Source organism: Thamnophis elegans, chromosome Z (assembly GCF_009769535.1).
Source record: "Thamnophis elegans isolate rThaEle1 chromosome Z, rThaEle1.pri, whole genome shotgun sequence".
In the NCBI taxonomy this organism is placed as follows: Eukaryota; Metazoa; Chordata; class Lepidosauria; order Squamata; family Colubridae; genus Thamnophis; species Thamnophis elegans.
Window position 1 is genome coordinate 71,646,050 of NC_045558.1, and position 20,194 is coordinate 71,666,243.

Consider the following 20,194-nt stretch of genomic DNA (forward strand, 5'->3'; position numbering starts at 1 on the left):
TCTACCTCCCAATTATTTATCCACTCATTTCCAAACTACCAATGTATGTAAACTAAGACTTTCCTATTTAAACCCTTAGGTATATTATATCGTGCTTCCCCCATATAAACCTTTCCAAGCACAGCAATTCATTTCTGAAATCCTTGTCCTCTGGGATCTGATGGGATCTGATGGTTACAACATATCTTTTTTTTTTTTAGTGGCACTCAGAATTTGGAATATATTCCTGAGAACTTTGCATGACTATTTCTGTTTGTTTTTGGTCATACAGCAAACAATGCTTTCCTTATTCCAGCTTTTCCTGAATGACAAAGAAAAAAGGCAGTGGTTAAAAATCTGCTTTATACTTATATACCCATCAGACTATTCCCTGTCATGTTGAGCAATATTATGGAAATCATTAAAAAAAAGTAAGCAATAGTTGACTACTACCTAGCATAGCTTTGGTTAAATGAAGCTTTCACATCATGCTTTTAAACTTATTCATTATTATCTTTATCATAGACATGCATCATAGATATGGTAAGGATACAGTACCAATCCATTTTGACATATTTTATGCCATAAGCAAATTTTACCTCAGGCATGCTTATGATGGTCTATGAAATTAAGTTCTTTAATTTGGAGACCTTGCAAGTCAATGCACTATTGGCATTGAGTCAACCATGAGCTGGAAATTATGGAATTTACATACATAATTATGTAATGCTAATACCTAAAATTTTTATCAGTCAACCTACCACATGCACAAAATGACATCATCACACAAAATTTTTTGGCATCAATATAGTTCCAGCAGTCAACCCAAAGTCACTGACAGATTAATACATTGCATTTAATTGTATTTTTGTGTTTTTTAACAGGTATATTTATTGTGTGGTTCTTTCACTCACTATAGGAATGAACAAAAGCACAAATGTAGTGAATTTTGAAACCATAGAATACTTTTTGTTGTTTAAGTAGCAAAAACCTACTTTATTGAGGCATCCCTGATGCTCTTGGAGCTTGGTTATTTTCTTGCAGGAGTTTCATTACCCAAACTCAGCATCTGTGCTTTATTTTCCTACTTTATTTTCCTAAACCTACTTTATTTTCTACTATCTTCTGAATCACATATTGTGACTATGAAAAGTGTGCTACACAATTCTGAGGAGTTTAACCATGTCCAAGTTCTTGTGCCCCTCAGGGAATCTTACAGTCAGTAGATTTACCTGAGGCTAAATTGACTCACAGAGAAGCCTTTAAGGCAACCTAGTCCCACTTCATTCTAATGCCTTAGGCTCTCTGTGTTCAGCTCTTTATTTCACTTCATGCTTTCATCATAGCTACCACCACTTTGTGGTATTCCAACACATGTGAACAATGATAGGATTATATTTCCTGTGAGTAAGTACAGACTTTGGGTTTTTAAAATATCAATTGATCAAAAGTATACTGGTTGAAAAATAAATTCTAAGACAATCTTAGGATTCTTCAAATGTATAAGCTTCAATTTCCATTCATAGGTGGCTGGTACTGAAAGTGCTGAAAGATGCATTGTGTCAGGGTTCCAAATAGCAAACATAACTCTGAAGCAAATAGAATAATTTTATGTTGATTTATTATATTTGCACAGGCTAGTGAAAACCGATTCTGAATGTTCCTGCAGTTTCCACATAATTAAAAGTAAAAGTTTCTTCCCTTCACGAAAGAATTAGTCACATGGTCCAATCAAGGTGTCATTTGGTTGCCTGGTAATTTCACTCCTCTTCAATCACCTGTGGGAATGTCCTTGGTTCCTAGGAGAAAGTATTTTGTTTTGGTTATAACCACCAACTAATTTCTATTCCCACTCCCTATCCTCAAACTCCAGTGTGGCAACACTGAAGCCTCAAAATGGCCTTGGTCAGGTCAGCTTCAAGATTAACAGGTGCCCCCCCCCCCCGCCGCCGCCTTAATTGAAAAGGACTTCCTGCAAAGAAAAGAAAATGCAAGAGGTTACTTAAAGCTCAATTTAACCTCCCCTTCCTTCCCCTGGGGTTATTCATCATGAAACTGTTTGACCAACCTATCTCCCTTCACATCCCAGCTCTTGACCCAAGTAGCTTTGGAGATGGGTATCCTATCCATTATGCTAGGTACTGCAACTGGCCCCTATGCAATTTGGAATCTAGGATTTTCTTTACCACGTAATGTGCACCACTATTGGATTTGGGGCTACCTAATTTACCAGCCTGATCTGGGAACCTACCACCAGCTTTAACAAGCTGCTGTGACAGACCAGATGCACTTTCCCTAACAAGCAGGAGAGTTTAGGTTATACTGTAACAGGGTTGATTACTTTCACTATAGGGAAAACCCTATGAACTTTGGCCCTAGTTTCTTGCAAGGGAGTTTTAACTTTAGGTACTTCATTGAAAAGTAAACTTTGCTCCCCACTTGTAATAGCACTTGGGGATTGCTTCCTTGTTGGCCTGTGTTTTATGGGTTTTTGCCACTTCTCGTAAAGCATTTGGTATTTTGGTATTTGGTATTTTCCCACGCCTCTTTCAGTGACTCCCTCCATTCATTTAGTGACATGGATGGGGGGGGGCTCCCTGAGGAGTTCAGGCATTGGGATGAATTCTATGCCATGGTGACTTGAAAAAAGACTCAGGCCAGTGCTGCTATGCACTGTATTATTATATGCCACTTCAGCAGATGGCAGCAACTCTGCTCAGTTAGACTGCTGATAGTTGACATAGCATCTCAAATACTGCTCCACCATGGTATTGGTACATTCCACCACTCCATTGGTACTTGGATGAAACAGTAAGCTAAGCCCCCTGTGAGGACCCAATGGACCTAATGAACTCCTTCCAGAATTTAGCAGTGAATTGGACCCTCTATCAGAGATGATCCTGCAGGGAAAGCCATGCATCCTATAAATCTGTCTTACAAATAGCTTGGCCAGTTTTTTTGCTGATGGGAGCTCTGGGCAAACTATCAAATGGGCTTGCTTTGAGAAAAAAAATCCATCATGGTCCAAATGACCATATTTCCTTCACTCTCAGGGAGCTCGACAATAAAGTCAATGGCAATTTCTTCCCAAGGTCAGGGTGGATCTGCCACTTGCTGAAGCAATCCTGGGAGTTTTCCTCTTCTTCATGGCTGCACTAGTGAAATCACTTTTAACATAATCCTCAATGTCTTTTTTCATTTTCGGCCATCAAAATTGCTTTCTGGCCAGATGCAGGGTTTTCAAACGGGTGCAGGGTTCAAAAAGGTGCAGGGATGCAGGGTTTTCAAAAAGCTGAAGGGCCCTGCTTGCTTGGAATTGTGACTCCTATGAGTTACTTGGAGTTGCAGGCTTCTTTTTTGTCTCTGTGGTCAGCTGGCAGTTCATCCCTTAGTTTTTGTGTCATCCCCCTGCACTCATGTGGAGTTGTTCTTCATTTAGCCTGACACCTAGTTGTGGCTTGTGAGGCAGGTTGAGAGGGGGGATCGTAGCATGGACTACCTCTTTACATTTACTATTGTATTGTGGCTTGCATGACAGTGCATCTGTCAGGAGGTTTTATTATTTTAGCTTGAAATTGAACCATTTGAAATATTGCTTTGGGGTTTCATGGGGTTTTGAGTGTCTCTGGGTTCTTGTGATAGTCCACACTTCAAATGCACGAGGCTGCCCTCGAGAAAGTGTCTCCAGGTCAGTACATTTTATGATTTCCTGGATGCAGGTACAAATGGCAGCTATAGCTAGAAATGCTTTTGCACAGATCTGTTTTGCACACCAATTGCACCTAATTCTCAAAGGGATATCTATTCACTATTTTGATCATCTCCTGTCTGTTACGGGAGTATGCTCATGTAACACTTCAACTTTATGAGTTGCACTGACTCCCATTTGGCTTCCAAATGCAATTCAAGGAGCCCACTATTAAAGTTCTTCATGGCACAGGGCTTGATTTTCTGTAGGACCATATTCTACAAATCATTTCTGTTTGTCCTAAAAATTCTGACATGTTTCAGATCCTTTCTATGAAACAATGGCAACTAAAGAGATGTAGGGGTGTGACTTTTTTTTGTTATAGTGTCTTCCCTATGAAACAATATATGGCAATCTGATACTTTGGATAGCCCTAATCCTGCTGCTTTTTGAAACACTAAAACTGCTTTTTCTCCTGGGCATTGAGTCAGGATTTTGGGTTTGACCATCTTAGTATTCCTGGTTATATCTCATTGAATTGCTTCGAATTGTTTCTCTTTATTCATGATTTAAAGTGATTTTTAAAGCAATTGTCACTTGCCTAGATTGTGGATTGAACAGCAATAGCACTTAGACTTTTATACCATATTATAGTGCTTTACAGTATTCTCTAAGTGGTTTACAGTATAATAAATATTGCCCCCAACAATATGGATCTTCATTCAACCTTGGAAGAATGGAAAGTTGAGTCAGCCTTGATCTGGTAAGTGCTGGCAGCTGATAGAATTCTACTGCATTCCAAGCACTGCGCCACCACAGCTTTTAGGCAGCATATAAATTGAAATAAATAACTAAACAAACAAACAAATAAAAATAATATTTTCTGGGTAGACAATTTTGGGAGTTGAATACCATGCATTTTAAAGTTTGAAGAAACACTGTTCTATATAGACGTAGAGATATTGATAAAGTCAGAGTGGATAGAAGGATAGATAGCCCCAAAATTATAAGAAAACAATGGAAGTGAATTCACTTAATCTAACTTTGGAATCTGAAACATGTGAGGACAACTTCTTGTCAATGCTCATTCATTCTTTTCTGTCACAACACCAACACTGAACACTTCGTCTTTACTGTCACTGCAGAAGTGTTTCTGTTTTCTGACTGAAGTCATTTCCCAGATATTTTGTGGGAATTTTTATTCACATTAGTAGATTCAATATTCTCTAAGGTATTACTTTTGATTACAGGAAAACGTGATATTTTGCACCAGATCTCATTTCTTTTCTTGGACATATTCCTCTTCAATATGGGTATTATTTATTCATTTCTTACAGTAACCAAGAAGAAATTTGAAAAAAATAACCTTCTTCAGATGTTATTTTCTATATACTGCTATCAGGACTATGGCACCCCAAATATCAACCAATTAAAAAATGATCAACTAAAAGGAAAGCAAATTTTGTCAAGCCCTTTGAAATTAATAAAGTAGGTCTCACTAAACAAAATGTTATCCCTAAGGCTATTTCATCTTTATTTTACGATGTTAAATGTCAGTTTAACACAACACAATGTTAGAAGTCTGGGAAAATAGCTGCCCTTTCAGTGAAATTGTACTCAAGTTAAGAGACAATATAAGAGGCTCATATAGATTACCAGGAAGCCCTCATTATTTTTTATATAAATTCTTAATTTTTCATACTCAGCAAAAAATATTTCTGCATCAATCTTTTTAATTCTTTTAAGGAGGGCAATCTCTTAAATTAAAAAAAAAATCTCTTTCATCTTGGTCATATTTAAATCTATTTTGTTCAAATTAAGTACATGATTGGCTTTAATTCTCACTGAAATTAATAAACATCATGATTTGATGGAGCAAGATTTTGCATATACATGCAAAAACTAATTGTTTTCAGTTTTTAATTTGATAAAGATTAGAACAAGAAACCAACATCAAAAGGAAGCAGATTATGAATTTCAATAGATTTGCTTATCTTTCTTATTTTCTTATATTTGTAGCTGCAAAAAGTAAGAATCAAAACATAAATGATTTTGCTATTGCTATTAATTTGCAACTGTTTTTTTTTGTTTCATTATCCACTGAAGGACTAGCAGAAAAAGAACAGAGCATGAGTGATTGAAAAGAATGTGTTAAATTTACGTTTTCTCCCATCATTTTATATAACACATACGCATACTCACATGAGGGGGGGGGGGAGCAAGAGTGATGGCCACTGATTTATTATTGTTCACCTGTGAAAAGGTTATAATTTTTATGAGCTAAGCTCATTAGCACCATTATAAGTTAAGAGTTTTATTGTGAGCAAGGAGATATGCTGTAGTCTCATCTTTAAAAAAAATATTTAAAGGTATTATTACCAACAGGAAATTGAAAAAGGGATATATGTTAGATGGAATATGACAAGATTTTTCTAATAGAGCAGGCAGATAAATATTACCTACAAGACTCAAAATACAATTTTGTCACTATGATAGTCTCTTGGATAAAATACAAATGAATTAGCTTTGAATCATAAGAATACGATAAACAAATGTGTATCACATCTCCTTTTAAACTATCTATCTCAACCATCCAAGCTGTTTAATACTTTTAGTTCTTTAAATTTTGATTGGTGATTTGAAAACAGTCTTGTTTTAAGGACCATCAAACTGCAGTATTTTAATTAGAATGCAAAGACCAATTTTGGTCTCTCATCTTGGTAGTCCCTTGATAGGGTTTTAAAACTTTTTAGCAAATATAAATGTTTATATTTTTATTACCATTTATTAATATCTTCAACCCACATATGGTAATATATAAAAATAATAAAACCAAGCAAAGACGTCATCAATAGTAATAGGTATCTTCGGTACAATCCCAATCCCAATCCAACTGGAGCACTACTTGAATACCATCGACCTTTACAATATCACCTTCAGTCAATTGCAAAAAGCAGTTTGAACTTGGAATAGCTTTTATATTGTTAATATTATTAAACAGCATCAGTCTGATCTTGGAAAAGACTCGATAGATAGACAGAAATACCAAACCTAGTCTAAACACTTGGATGACACTTGGTCGCACTGACCAATCATCATCATAATGTCAGTTAAAGAGGATCAGTCCAAATCCAAGTTAACTAGGAAAATTCCATAGCTAAAAATACTAACTATTGCCAAGACTTCTTTCAAAATCAAGAGAAATATAGTCGTCTTGTCCAATGAACTGATTTTGTCCTCCCATCTCCAAGGGTACCAAGGGTCAAAGTAAAAATTGTATTAGATAATACTTTTTTAGCCAACTATCAGTTTTTGTGTGTTTTTGTTTGTTTGTTTTACATTGTCAAATACATTGCATGGTCTTTCCCCAAACCATTTTGGAACCGTCATATGTGAATCAAAACAGCTTATATCTCATTCCTATAAAGACCTTCTTTTTTAAATTTCTCAATTCCTGCAAATTTGAATTGAAGACAAAAAACTAATCATCAGTGATATCATACTTTAATTTGCTATGTGAAATGTGTTAGCAAAAAATACTCTTTGCATTGTATTAAAAGAATGACTTATTGTTATAAACATAATAGTTTGGATTTATGAAAGTCTAGAATGCAAATAGTCATTTTATAGGCCATGGAACAAAATAATTCAAGTTATATGTTATAAATATATAAGAACTTCAGTTGAAAAATATTTTGAAATTTAGTTGTTAATACCTCTTAATGCAAACTATTAATTATTTTTCTTTATAATGTTGCTGTAAATCTATGTATAGTGTTAACTGTGTAACAATATTCTACTCATCTGTTCCCATTTCTGTTATCCTTACTTTTCACACACTATGATTATCAAGGGAAATTTTTTTAGGAGATAAATATAAAGATAAAAATCTAGACTCAAAGTTTCATTGTGAAATCAGTTTAGGGAATAATAAGAATTTGCCGTATTAAGGTATTTCCTTTGAGATATTCTTAAATAATTGAAATAACAAATAAGAGCCCAAAGGCAACTTTACTAATAATAAAATATTTCCTTCCTTTGTGCAATCAGAAATTTCGAGTAAAGCAAATTTCAAGTATCGTGCTGTAAATAAACACTGAATTAAATTAAGACTGTCTTCTAGCTATGAAAATGCTTCTTTTTCATGTTGCTTCTGTAGGAACAAGAAAATAAACAAATGCTTCCACTGTTGAAAAACACATGGTAACAATTTCACATCTGAATTGTCAATTAAAAATTTATAATTGTACTAATATTTATGATTCAGTGCTGAGATTTGAATGTTTTGTAGAGTGTGATACAAATGTATATGTTAGGATTGTAACTATATTATGACTTCTTTTTTCTACCCATAAAAACTAGCATATCAAAAGGTAGCTTCTTGGAGTCTTTATGTGCCTGGTGTGCATCTGTGTATATGTATAAATACAAGCACATACCTATGTGTACATTTTATTTTCAACTATCCTTGAACTAGCAATTAGTTATTGGATTTTCATTTAGACAAAAAGATAGATTAATATTTATGCCAGTCCTCCTAACCTGATGTACTCTTCTATTATGGGAACTGACATCCAAAGCATCTAATGGGCACCAAGTTTGGATAGACCATTCATTGCTTTCAAACAAACAGGAAGGAGAGAAAAGTGGTATTTGGTTAAAAATACACCATGGTACTTTTAAGCTGACATCTTATGATCCCTTTAAATTGCTTTGTTGAATATGTACATTATGTACAGAATAATTCACAGAAAAATGCAACACACTTGGAAAGAAGAAGCCATCCTGCTTCTTCCAATCTTGCAAACTATTCACTTTAGCAGTGTCATTCTCCAAGAAATGTATTTTAAATCCAAATAAACATTTCTATTACACCATAAAACTAGTCCAGAAAATTTTGCCTTATGGGCAATAGAGGCTTTCTGAGTTACAGGGCCAAAAATGACAGTTCAAACTTATGTCCTTTGTCTTTTGTGAGGTAAGATTTCTGTTAATACCATTAAAAGAATGATAATTATTTTTCTTTCATAGCATTTAAAGGTAGAATGCCTCTAGTTATATTCATTCCAAGTTTTATAGGATTACAAACCTGAAGTCTGCATTAGCAGAACCACTCAAAATAATTCTAAAACCTGAAGTCTTGTTCATTTATTCCTATTGTAAGTCCCCTAACAAGGATTCAATCTGGAATATGTGGTCTAGAATATATTGACATGCAGGATATCACTTAGCTGTTTTCATGATTTCATTTATATTTTAAAACACTGCAAATATCTGTGTACATATGTGTAAAAAAATCTTCTCCCTGTCTGAAAGTTTTGAACCAAACTTACATAACACGAGTTTTGTTTTGAGCTCAGTACACTGCTACTTTAATCTTGAAACATTTTTGCAACCCATTAAAGAAATCAATAGCTTAGTTTGACATTATTATAAAATCATAATGTAGCAACTCATAATCTGAATGTACGCTAAAATATTTCTGTAACAGTCCAACTAGCCATTGTAAAATTAATTACCTTTCTAGTGTGAAGGTAAATTTGATATTGAAAATTAATGAAACAGAAAAATAAGTTTTTAAGTTTCATCAACACTCTTAATGCTGAAATCAGTGGAGCAAAATAAAATAAAAATTCTAAAAAAAAAAACCTTTAAAATATTTTACCCATTTACTATAAAGTTGAACACATATCTTGGATCTTACATCTTAAAATGCAAGTTGAAATATGTTCTTGCAGATATCCATTGATACTGGATTCTCTACTAATGAATAATATTAAAAATATGTTTGGAAACTATATTGTTCACTTAAGAGAATTAAATATTAATATCCTAAATTGATTTTAGGATTATCTGTAATTAAAATGCTACATGTTACCAAGATTGATATAGTTTGATATAGATACAGGAGTATGAGATATTAGAATTGTGATTTTCATATAGGCAATGTAGCTTGTAGGCAATAGGCTTTTAACAGCCAAACGATTAGTTGGATCAGCAGTTATTCAGAACTCTACTTTCAAAAATGTTTTCCACTCTACAATAACTTCAGAGTGAATGAAAGTTTTTTTGATAAAAGTGGGATTGGGATTATATCCTCTGTATCTTCAGGAATTACAAATAGCTTCTGGAACCTCTTTATGTGACTCATACATAAGGTGACCAGACATCCCTCTTTTGGTGGGACAGTCACGATTTCTAACAATTTGTCCCGCGTCCTGCGGCGTTTTAAAAAAGTCCCGATTTTGGCTTCATGTTGAAAGCGCAGTGGATTTGCTTAAGAAATCCTAACTGGGGCAAGATAAAAGACACTCTGTCTAACCCTTCTCTATGTCTCAGTACTTTCATTGAAGATATTAAAACATTAAAGCAAGAAAATGGAACCCCCTCGCCCCTTTTACTTCCTTTTATAAGAAAAGATGACCCAGTACCATAGAAGGAAATACTGCAGGAAATACTTTGGCTAGAGAAGTAGCAACTGTTCCTTCCTGGATTTCCCGGAGGGGAGGGGCATGGAGGTTGGAGGTCGGCTTGTGTGGGAAAAATGGTGGCAAGGTTTCTTTGAAAAATATTTCCCTGGGACTAATTTCACCATTTTAATTTGCTCAGTTCTTTGTATTAACATCTACATCATTCTGGATTGACTTGGAATGCTTCTTAAAGGCAAGCACACAGAAAGTGTCATTGAAATGTATCATTTTAAAGGTCAGAAAGAACAGCAAACCCTTCTCAGAGTCAAAATTATAGCATAAGGAAAGAAGAAGAAACTTTTCCAAATCTTTGATGGAAATGGCACCAAACTGAGCAGTAAAAGGCACCGAAATGGAGCTGTGCACTGCACAAAGTTCTTCAGGGGTTCTTTTCAGCGTGTGGGGGGGGGGACCCTGGTCCTTTCATTTCCCATAGCAACTGAGGCACAGGAAAAAGGGGGCATTTTCCTTCTGCCTTTTCCTCTTGCTAAATATTTTTAAAGAAAAGTTTAGAGTTTTAAAATGGATGTAAAAAAAGATTTTTCCTCTTTTAATATAAATGATGATAGTCTATAAAGATTAATAGGTGTGAACAGAATTATATGTTATTTATTGCAGCAAGATGAAAAGTAGGGATGGTTAAACTGATTGCTTTATTCAAAGAAAAGAACGTATCTATTTTAGTTTCCATGTGGAAACCACACTTAAATTTTGTGCTTGCGGTGGAAAAAATGAAATTGTGATTTTGGTTTTCCTGATTAGATAGTTTGTTGTTATAGAATTGGGTAGTATATATTATTGTGTAAAAGTAAAAAGGTGAGGTTGTAATGTTATTATCTTCTACTGTGCTAAAAAAGAGTCCGAAGCCAATGCCTCCTCCCCCCTTTTCCCCTTCTATCACACACTTTCTCCTTTTTCCCTTTTTCCACTCTTAATTTCCCCTTATTTTCATTTTTTTGTCTTTTATATTCTGATAAACTAATAAAAATAATTAAGCAGGCGAGAAAGATGAAAAGTGAATGTGATTAAAGTTCACTTTTCATCTTCCTCCACCATCAGTGCCTTTCCCTCTCACTTTGGCCTTTTCTAGTGGAGCAAAAATAATATTTCTGTCAAAGCTTCCTTCCCAGGGAGAACTCCCAGAATGCCAAGAGATGGGCATTAAAGCCAACCCAAAAAAGAAAGACCCTATCCCAGAAATCTTGCTTCAAGCCAAATTTCCTCCCATTTCCCTCATTAAACTAAAAAAAACCCTCTTCCATGTCTTCCTACTAAATGAGAGCCTTTTGGTGTAGTGGGGAAATGGCTGGGAAGATGAGTTTGAGTCCTGCTTTTGGGCCAGTCGTTCTCTCTCAACCCAACCCACCTCACAGGGTTGTTGTTATGTGGAAAATATTAAAAGAAAGATTAGCTATGTTTTCTGCCTTTCAGTTATTTGTAAAAATAAGACAGGTGGGATAAAAATCTAATAAATAATAAAAATAAATGAACCATAGACCATTTATTCTATCAGAATATCTTATTCCTAATCAATTCAATTGGATTATTCCTTCATGAGGATTGAAGGTAGCATTAACTAAAAAGTCCCGATTTTTTTAAAAAAATTAATCAAGAACACCCCCCCCCCCCGGGTCAATGGTGTCCCTCTTTACCAATGTTAAAATCTGGTCACCTTACTCATACAAGCTTCTTTGAGTGGTTGCTGAAAATTGATGATAGAATTTCCCTTCATTGTCATGGTGGTTCAGTGGTTAGAATGAAGTACTGCAGGCTAACTCACTGCCAGGAGTTTGATTCTCACTAGCTCAAGGCTGACTCAGCCTTCCATCTTTCCGAGGTCAGTAAAATGAGGAACCAGATTGTTGGGGAAAATATGCTAACTCTGTAAACCTCTTAGATAGGGCTGTAAAGCACTATGAAGCAGTATATAAGTAAGTGCTATTGCTATTTTAGATGGAAAATTTACACATACTACAGTGTAGGGGATCCTAAAACAGGCATAGCACAGGTTAACAAGAAATCAATCATCTCAAAATTGAGACTAATGCGTGTGGCGGGGGAACATTTTAAAAAACTGTTATAATGTTAAAAAAAACTGTTTATTCTGTAGTATCAAGCTATCTATTTGCATCATTGTCCCCTCCCCCCCCCCCGGTGGCCTTTTTCTCCCCAAAGCTATTGCTATGGGCCACCAGAAGATTATCCACTACTTTGTTGAGAGAATCTTAGGCATCTCCAATTGATCAGTTGATCTCCTCTGTTAGCTTTAAAACATGTTCCTTGCTATTCTGGAATTCAAGACTTCAAAGGAAGAATAGCAGAAGGCAAGCAAAATATACTAGAATGCAGGAAGACAGTTTGATAAAGACTGCTGATTTACAGTATATCAGTTACCATATATGGTCACAACTAGTACATTAGTTGGACAAAATGTGGGTTTCAAGGCAGTTAAAATACATTGTGTTCCTAGATATATTACTTTCACAATAAAATATTTATAATATACAGAATTTCTGCTTTCTATTTCTTTCAGATTATTGGAACAATTCCACTAATGCCTAATCCAGTCTCATCCAATCAAGCAGCAGCAGGAGCTCAGGGCTTTCAAGTACAGCCAATTACACCACAGTTATTGACCAATTCCCAAGGTCAAATCATTGCAACAGTAATTGGAAACCAGATATTGCCAGTAATCAACACACAAGGAATCACACTGTCACCTCTCAAGCCAGGCCAACAAGTAAATGAGCATTAATGCAGCCATTAAGCAGAATATTAAACATTAAAGGGGTCATTAAGCAGAGTATCCCGTTCCTGTCCCCTGAGACCTCCTAGGTTTTGGCCTGCTTCCCATTCACTGAGTCCTGTATGCTCCTCCTCATCCCATCATCACTGATCACTCACTTATCTTTGTAGCTCTTCTTCTAAAAGCTCTGGAGATTAGATTCAGGATATCTCTACTACTATCTGCAGAACTCTAGAGATCCACCCTTAGGCCATGTGGTTTGCTTCTGGAAGCAAGTGTTAAGCCTGAAGCAAACCATATGGCCTAAGGATGGAATGGCATGCTCTTCTCCATTGGATCTTTGGAGTTCTGCAGATAGTAGTAGAGATCTCCCGAATCTAATCTCCAGAGCTTTTAGATGAATTGTAAATAATTGTAGCCATTCTAAAATGGTGCTCTCTTCCAGGAGTAAGTTCAGGGACAGAGTTGGTTGCTCAGCTTCCCTAATGTGATCTCTGGGGCCTGTGGATCACTGCAGATTGCTGCAGAACTTGCATTAGGAAAGCAGAGCAGGCCTCTTTGTTCCTGGGCTGTGTGGCACAATCCCATTTACGGAATTGCATTGTATTGCAGCCACTCCAAAAGTGGAGGACACTTCTGGTTCATGCCGCACACTAAAGAATGGAGCATTCTTCCCCAATCCCTAACTCAAACTCCAGAAACTTTTGAAAGATAAGTCACAAAGATGATACAGGGTGAGGAGGCCTGCAGGAGCCCAGTGAGGGGAAATGGTGGAGATAGGAGAGAATCAGTGGGTGTGGCTAGGTAGTGGTGGGGTGATGTGACTGGGTGGGCGTGGCCAACTTTTTTTCACTTTTCAAAGCATTTTTTCCTGCAAGTTCAGGTGAATAGGCAGGAAAAAAATGCTTTAGAAAGTAGGGGGGAAGCTTCCAATAATCGTGTGGTCCACAGCTGATCTGTGAGATCATCAGAAGCTCTTTTTTTCACTTTTTAAAACATTTTTTTCCTGCCTATTTGCCCGAACTGGCAGGAAAAAAATGTTTTAAAGGGGGGGGGTGCCTTCTGCTTACAGCAGATCAGCTGTAAGCCACGCGATCATCGGAGGTCCCCCCCCCCACTTTTTAAAGCATTTTTTTCCTGCCGGTTTGAGCAAATAGGCAGGAAAAAAATGCTTTAAAAAGCGGGGGGGAGCTTCCGACAATTGTGTGGCTCACAGCTGAGCCATGCGATCCTCAGAAGCTGTTTTTTTACTACTGATTTTCAGAACCGGGCCAAACCTGGAGGATTTCACCCCTGGTGATAGTTATTAGCTACATCTTAATTTTATTGCTGAAAATGTCTTTGTCTTTGTCTGTAGCTCCATCAACCCTCTCAAGCACAAGTAGGACAAACAGCCTCACAGACCAATCTTCTACACCTGACTCATAGTCAAGCATCTATATCTCAAAGCCCAGTGCGTCAGGCTTCTTCTTCTTCCTCCTCCTCCTCCTCCTCCTCATCTTCAGCTTTGAGTGTTGGCCAATTAGTCAACAGTAAGTACTGCACTCTTGTCCTATTTTCTCGTTGGTCTACTAGTTTCTCTAGCTACTGTTTGTCTTGTTTTTATATGGTTTTATATTATTGGGAATCTGTGGGAGGCAATCCCTATGATCTTTCAATGACTTATGAAATGCTGTCTCAAAGAGCCTTTGGGGCAGTGGATGCAATCAGAATACTACATTATTCTGTGTAAGATATAGTGCAATGGGGTGATATATTGATTGGGCAGCATGGTTTGTTATTTGTTGTTGTGTGATTATTATAAATTGACTAGATTGAAGTAACATAAAAATTCCTGTAATAAATTATTAGAATAACTAATAAATCATTAATTGCTAAGTAATACAAATAGAAGAGGCACAGAGAAACTGAAAGCATGAAATGTTTTGGACTAAATTCAAATTAGAAAATGTTTATGCAGTGTACATTAATTCTTGTGATATCATATATGTGATTAGAAATAAGTCAATCAAGAAATACTGGAGTTTTTCCCCCATTTTTAGGGGCTGTTTTCTATCTAGAAGATTTTTTTATTTTGGAACTGGAATATACAAAACTGAATTCCTATTGTAAGAGCTTCCGCCTATTAAGAAGTCTTACAAGTCTTCTCCTATCTTAAACCCTCCCCAACTTCCAGCACACATTACAAATTTGCCTCACACAACAAGAAAATAGCTTTGAAAAAAGGTGGTATAAAATTAAGGCAGTGTTTCTTAACTTCAGCACTTTTTAAGATGTGTGCACTTAATTCTCCAATTTTAAGAGTTGAAATACAAACATCTTAAAGTTGCTGAGAGTAAGGAAAAAAACACTGAACTACTGGTCAAACATTACATATGCAAGGCAAGAGAATGTGGAAGTAGTAGTTCTCCACACAAATAAGAACCATAATGCCTGGATTTAAATTAAATTAAAAATATGAACACACACACACACACACACACACACACACACGTATATGAAAATAGGTGTGTGTGTATGAATGTATATTCAGATTTTTAATTTCAATGATCCATTGGGTTTTTATATGGTGTGTGTGTGTGTGTGTGTGTGTGTGTGTGTGTGTGTGTGTGTGTGGACACAGCAACAAATAAATGTAGAAGAGGACAACTTGCAGCAAAGTGGATGGATTCAATTATAGTTGCAATTGGTACCCTGTGGAAAGAGACCAGGTTAAGAATATATTATCATGGCACATGATGAATTAATCAACCAACCATACTATAACCAATAAGGCAAACATTTGTAGTAACTTTTCTGTCCCTTTGATTTCTTAAAGTCCTAGTCCTGCTTTTGAATTATTTTCGTCAAGGAATGAATATTAATAATTAACAATAATTAACATATACATTTTATGGGAAAAGATTCTTCTTTTTACATGGAAAAAAAATAAAAACTTTTGAGAGAGTTTAAAAAAGAAGTCTCTCTATTTAACCCTTATAGGTTACAGAAATAATAACCAAAATAATGACAAAATATGCATCATGATATTATGACATAAGTTCTGTCCTTTCATATGTGCACTGCAACATGGCACACCAATACATATGGGGAAAAGTTTGTACCACCATGTATATTTCATAACTTGCCTTCCTTGCCTCCTTCCCCATGTCCATGCCAACACTATTAGTAGAAACAAAGATAGAGGTTGTAAACATTTTAAAACTACTTCTTACTCTTAGGGGGGAAAAACCTGTGCAGAAATATAGATATATATTGCAAAAAGCAGGATAGTGGCTGAAAAGTGGAAATTATGTGGATTATTTTTTTGCCAGCTCAGAGAAACTCAGTATTGTTGTGTCAATTTTGTTCAGTGTATATGCATGTTCCTGGTGTATTTGAGCAAGAATGCATAATTTTTCCCCTTTTCTTCCAGATGGGACCTCTTATTTTCTCTTAGACTACATCTGGGTGCTGAGGTGATTTGGGATAACCAAGAAATCTGTGTTTCTATGATGTTGTAAAGAACTCCATTGTTAAAGCACCAGTGTCTTATGTATTACCTAGAGCAGGAATGGTGAAGGTTTTTCTGCTCAGGTGCCAAAAGGGGGCCTACACCCATAATGCAATGCCCTCCTCCCAGCATATGCGCGCACAACCTCCCCCCGGTGCTCCCCCTGTGCATGTGCGCAGGCTTCACTGAAACCTCTGGCATTCCAGTAGGCCATTGGGCCGTTTTTCACCCTCCCCAGGCTTCAGGAAAGCCCCAGCAGCCTGTGGAGGGCAAAAAAATAGGCCCAACAGGCTTACCGGAACTTCAGGAAAGCCTCAGTTTTCCACCATCCACAGGAGGCTTTCCTGAAGCCTGGGGAGGGCGAAAACGGTGAAAACCCTCCGAAAGGCTAAAAATCAGCTGGCCAGTGCTGGAGCTGACATAGGGTAATGCCTCGCCTGCCCTCAGATATGGCTCTGCGTGCCACCTGTGGCATGTGTTCCATAGGTTCACCATTATGGACCTAGAAAAATAGAATGCAGGGTGAACCTAATGACATTGAATAAGAAGCCATTGAATGAGGGAAGCATTTCTTTTATTAAATATTTGTCACATCAAGTGCCAGTGGCAAATTATCTCAAAAAGTTAAACAGAGTCCAACCTGAATTGGGGAAGACCAAACAGCCCCAGGAAAATAAAAGGAAACCAAAATAGAAGCAATAAATCTGTGTGGCAAATATAACTTAAGCTCGACACAAAGGAGTCTTTATTTTTTATTTTGACATTCCCTTCAAAACAATATCCAAAATTGCTGCATTGATTTGCACCAATTCTCTGATGTTTCATTTAATTAATGAGGATACCATTGTATAATCTGAGCTAAGCTAAGTTACAATTTGCTTTCTTTCATGTAGTTCATCACTGATCTCAAATACTTTTAGGATTTTGAATAACTTCCTTAGATTTCAGTCCTTGGGGACTGTAAACACAAAATATAGCTTGGATCCCAAGTTTCCATGCTGGAAAAAGGTACATCAAATGTATCAGTATCTCATGGTCAGGCTTATCTATCTTGGTTTTTAATCACCAGAAGAACCTAAAAGGTTAGATATATTTTTTTATACTATGAGCCTAATTTTTTATTAAAAATGCAGCCAGGGACAACATCTACAGTTTCAGGAAAAAAATCTGCTTCAAGTGCTTTTGTGCAGTATAACATCCAAGTATTGCAAAGGTTTCATTATATTAACTGATGAAAAGGTTTGTTGGTCAACTGAAAGACATATTAATTCTAAATTCTGGCTGAATATATTCACTTTTCCTCATCTTCAAAGCAAAAATATATATCTATAATAGAGAGGAAAAGGCCTACCTCAGTATAGGTTATCCATTTTTTATGCAGCAAATATTTAATATTCGGCTACTGCAATTAGATCAAGAAAAGACTTTTGCTGAAATCTTGAATCACAGCTGCTTATTAATATAAATATAAATAAGTGTTTTTCTATCAGTGTGTCCACAGGTAGTTTTCCTTCATCAGGGTTCTTCCCTAATTAACCTCTTACCTATAAAGATGAGAAAGTGCCATGCTGTGAAGCCATGTGTCAGCCTCCAGCCTTAGCTTTATTTTCAATGGTATCTCTTGTCTCATTTGGGATTATACGCTCTCACAAAAAATAAAAATGATGACCAGTTATTGTAGCCTGGTGATAGGTTTAAAGGTGAGTCCTACTGCTTAGAAAAAGAAAAGCAAGCAGGAATATTAAAATGTCTTAAACAATAAGGAAGAGGGAAGGAGAGCAGATACCTAAGTGTGGCATAATAGTCATTTTGACAATGGACAAACGATTCCCAAGAGCTATTTTGTATGAGTATATACATACTGTTGTCGTAAAGGGAAAGAAACCACTAATGTAGATAATACTGAATGTTACACATAAAATTATAATAAAATTCTGCATACTCTATACTCTATTCCTAGGGTATATATCCTATATGCCCTAGGAAAACTCGAACAGATGACCATGAAAATAGGCTTGACAAATAAAGAAGGCCCAATAGGTTATTTTTTTTCCCTTTTGGACTGTCTACAATTGTTAAATGGAAGGAAGACCAACTGGTACTTCATAAATGGTAATGAACCTAAAGATGGGGCAGAACCAAGAGATTGCTGGTCTAAATGAGGGTGCATTTATAATTGGATGCTGGTAACATGTCAACAAAAATAGCTTCTCTACAATCACTAGTATAGGTCTAACAAATTGTGAGTCTCTGTCCTGCTCATTCTAACCTGTAGCATTTAGTGAAAGCAGATGAATTGTTTGGGAATGAGCCACAAAGGAAAGGTAATTATCTAGAACTGTAAAATGTATTTAATTTTGTGACAGACTATATTTTATGTATTTCTGTTTGTTTTATCTGTTCATAATGCTATTGAGACACATAGGTTGAGCAGAATTTTACAATACCTCTAGTGATGTCTATCACAGACTATCACAGGCATTCAAAGACCAAATTCTCAATGGTAGACATCATCTAATATTAGCTAGTGATTGTTTGTTTGTTTGTTTGTTTACTTATTAAAGTTACCCATCTGGAGTAGAAATCTTTATCCAGATTAAATATAAACATTAATGACATATATTTAGAAAAATATGCTATTATGTGAGCATCTTTGTTTTCTCTAAGAATAATATGAAAACAGTATACAACAAGAGTTTTAATACATGTAGAACTGAATAACACTTTCAAATCTTCCACCATACTATTGTGTGCTGCCTTTACCAGTCTGGAGAATGCTTCATTTATCAAGGAATCAGTTGCAGAAAGAGAAAGAAATGCTATTCCCAGCTGCTGTACTAATTCCCTCAATAAAACCTAAACTGATAATGCTTCCAGCATCAAAAGTGTCTTCCTCTAGTAGATAGCTTTTATTATGTCCCCTTTCGGGACAAAACTGTTGTCAAAAAAGTCCAATTTATCTCTCAACACTATGAGTATTATCTACTGAGGGGCCAATTAAAAATTAAATGGGGATCAGTATTACAATTGGAAGGCTGGACTTCCACATGCCTAACAAATCTCTCAGTTAAAATGTCCGAACAACTTTAAAATGCAAGTACTTTAGATGCAACACAAAGAATTTCCATTTGAAATTTAATAATTCCTTTTTCCAAAAACAAGACATATTGAATGCTATTAGGAAAACAATCTATAGTTCTGAGTAGCTGCTTATGTTACCTGAAATTCAGTTTGTGAAAAAACTGAAGGTTTGCAAGTCAAGAACTCAATATGTTGCAAAATAGCCTGATAACATGCATTGTTTTTTTTTAATGTTCCTCTTTCTGCTCTTTTTCAACTGAAGATGGGAAACCTGTTATTAATCTAAAACACTTGCTTTATGTCTTGCAAAACTATTTGGATGTAGGAGGCTTTCCCTTGCTTTATTGGAAATAATTCCCTTAATTTAATTGTATAGGACCTGAAGACATTCAAATTGTTTTCTATTATTTCAACAGATCCCCAAATAGCCTCTAGTGAGGTGGATGGGGTGAATCTTGAAGAAATACGAGAATTTGCCAAAGCTTTTAAAATCCGACGCCTGTCTCTTGGTCTCACTCAGACACAAGTCGGTCAAGCTCTAAGTGCCACGGAGGGTCCAGCCTACAGCCAGTCTGCCATCTGCAGGTAACAAAATGTGTAGTCTGTCCTCAATTCGCCAAACTTGTTCTCTTAAGGCTTATTGCTTGCTGCCTTTATAGTAGAATTTTATCTATATGTCCAGCAGAGCAGCCTTATATGAACAAACACTGACATATTTTATCACCTGGCTTTAACAC

General features: G+C 36.1%; 1 protein-coding gene across 1 annotated transcript in view; it reads left to right on the plus strand.

Moving 5' to 3' along the window:
• The window catches only part of POU6F2 (POU class 6 homeobox 2), a 417,852-nt gene that overhangs the window by 391,879 nt on the left and 5,779 nt on the right, over positions 1 to 20,194 (plus strand). Inside the window, exons 6-8 of the mRNA XM_032234653.1 lie at positions 12,671 to 12,877; positions 14,241 to 14,415; positions 19,874 to 20,042. Coding sequence (XP_032090544.1) covers positions 12,671 to 12,877; positions 14,241 to 14,415; positions 19,874 to 20,042 — 551 coding nt within the window. The remainder of the gene's footprint in view (positions 1 to 12,670; positions 12,878 to 14,240; positions 14,416 to 19,873; positions 20,043 to 20,194) is intronic.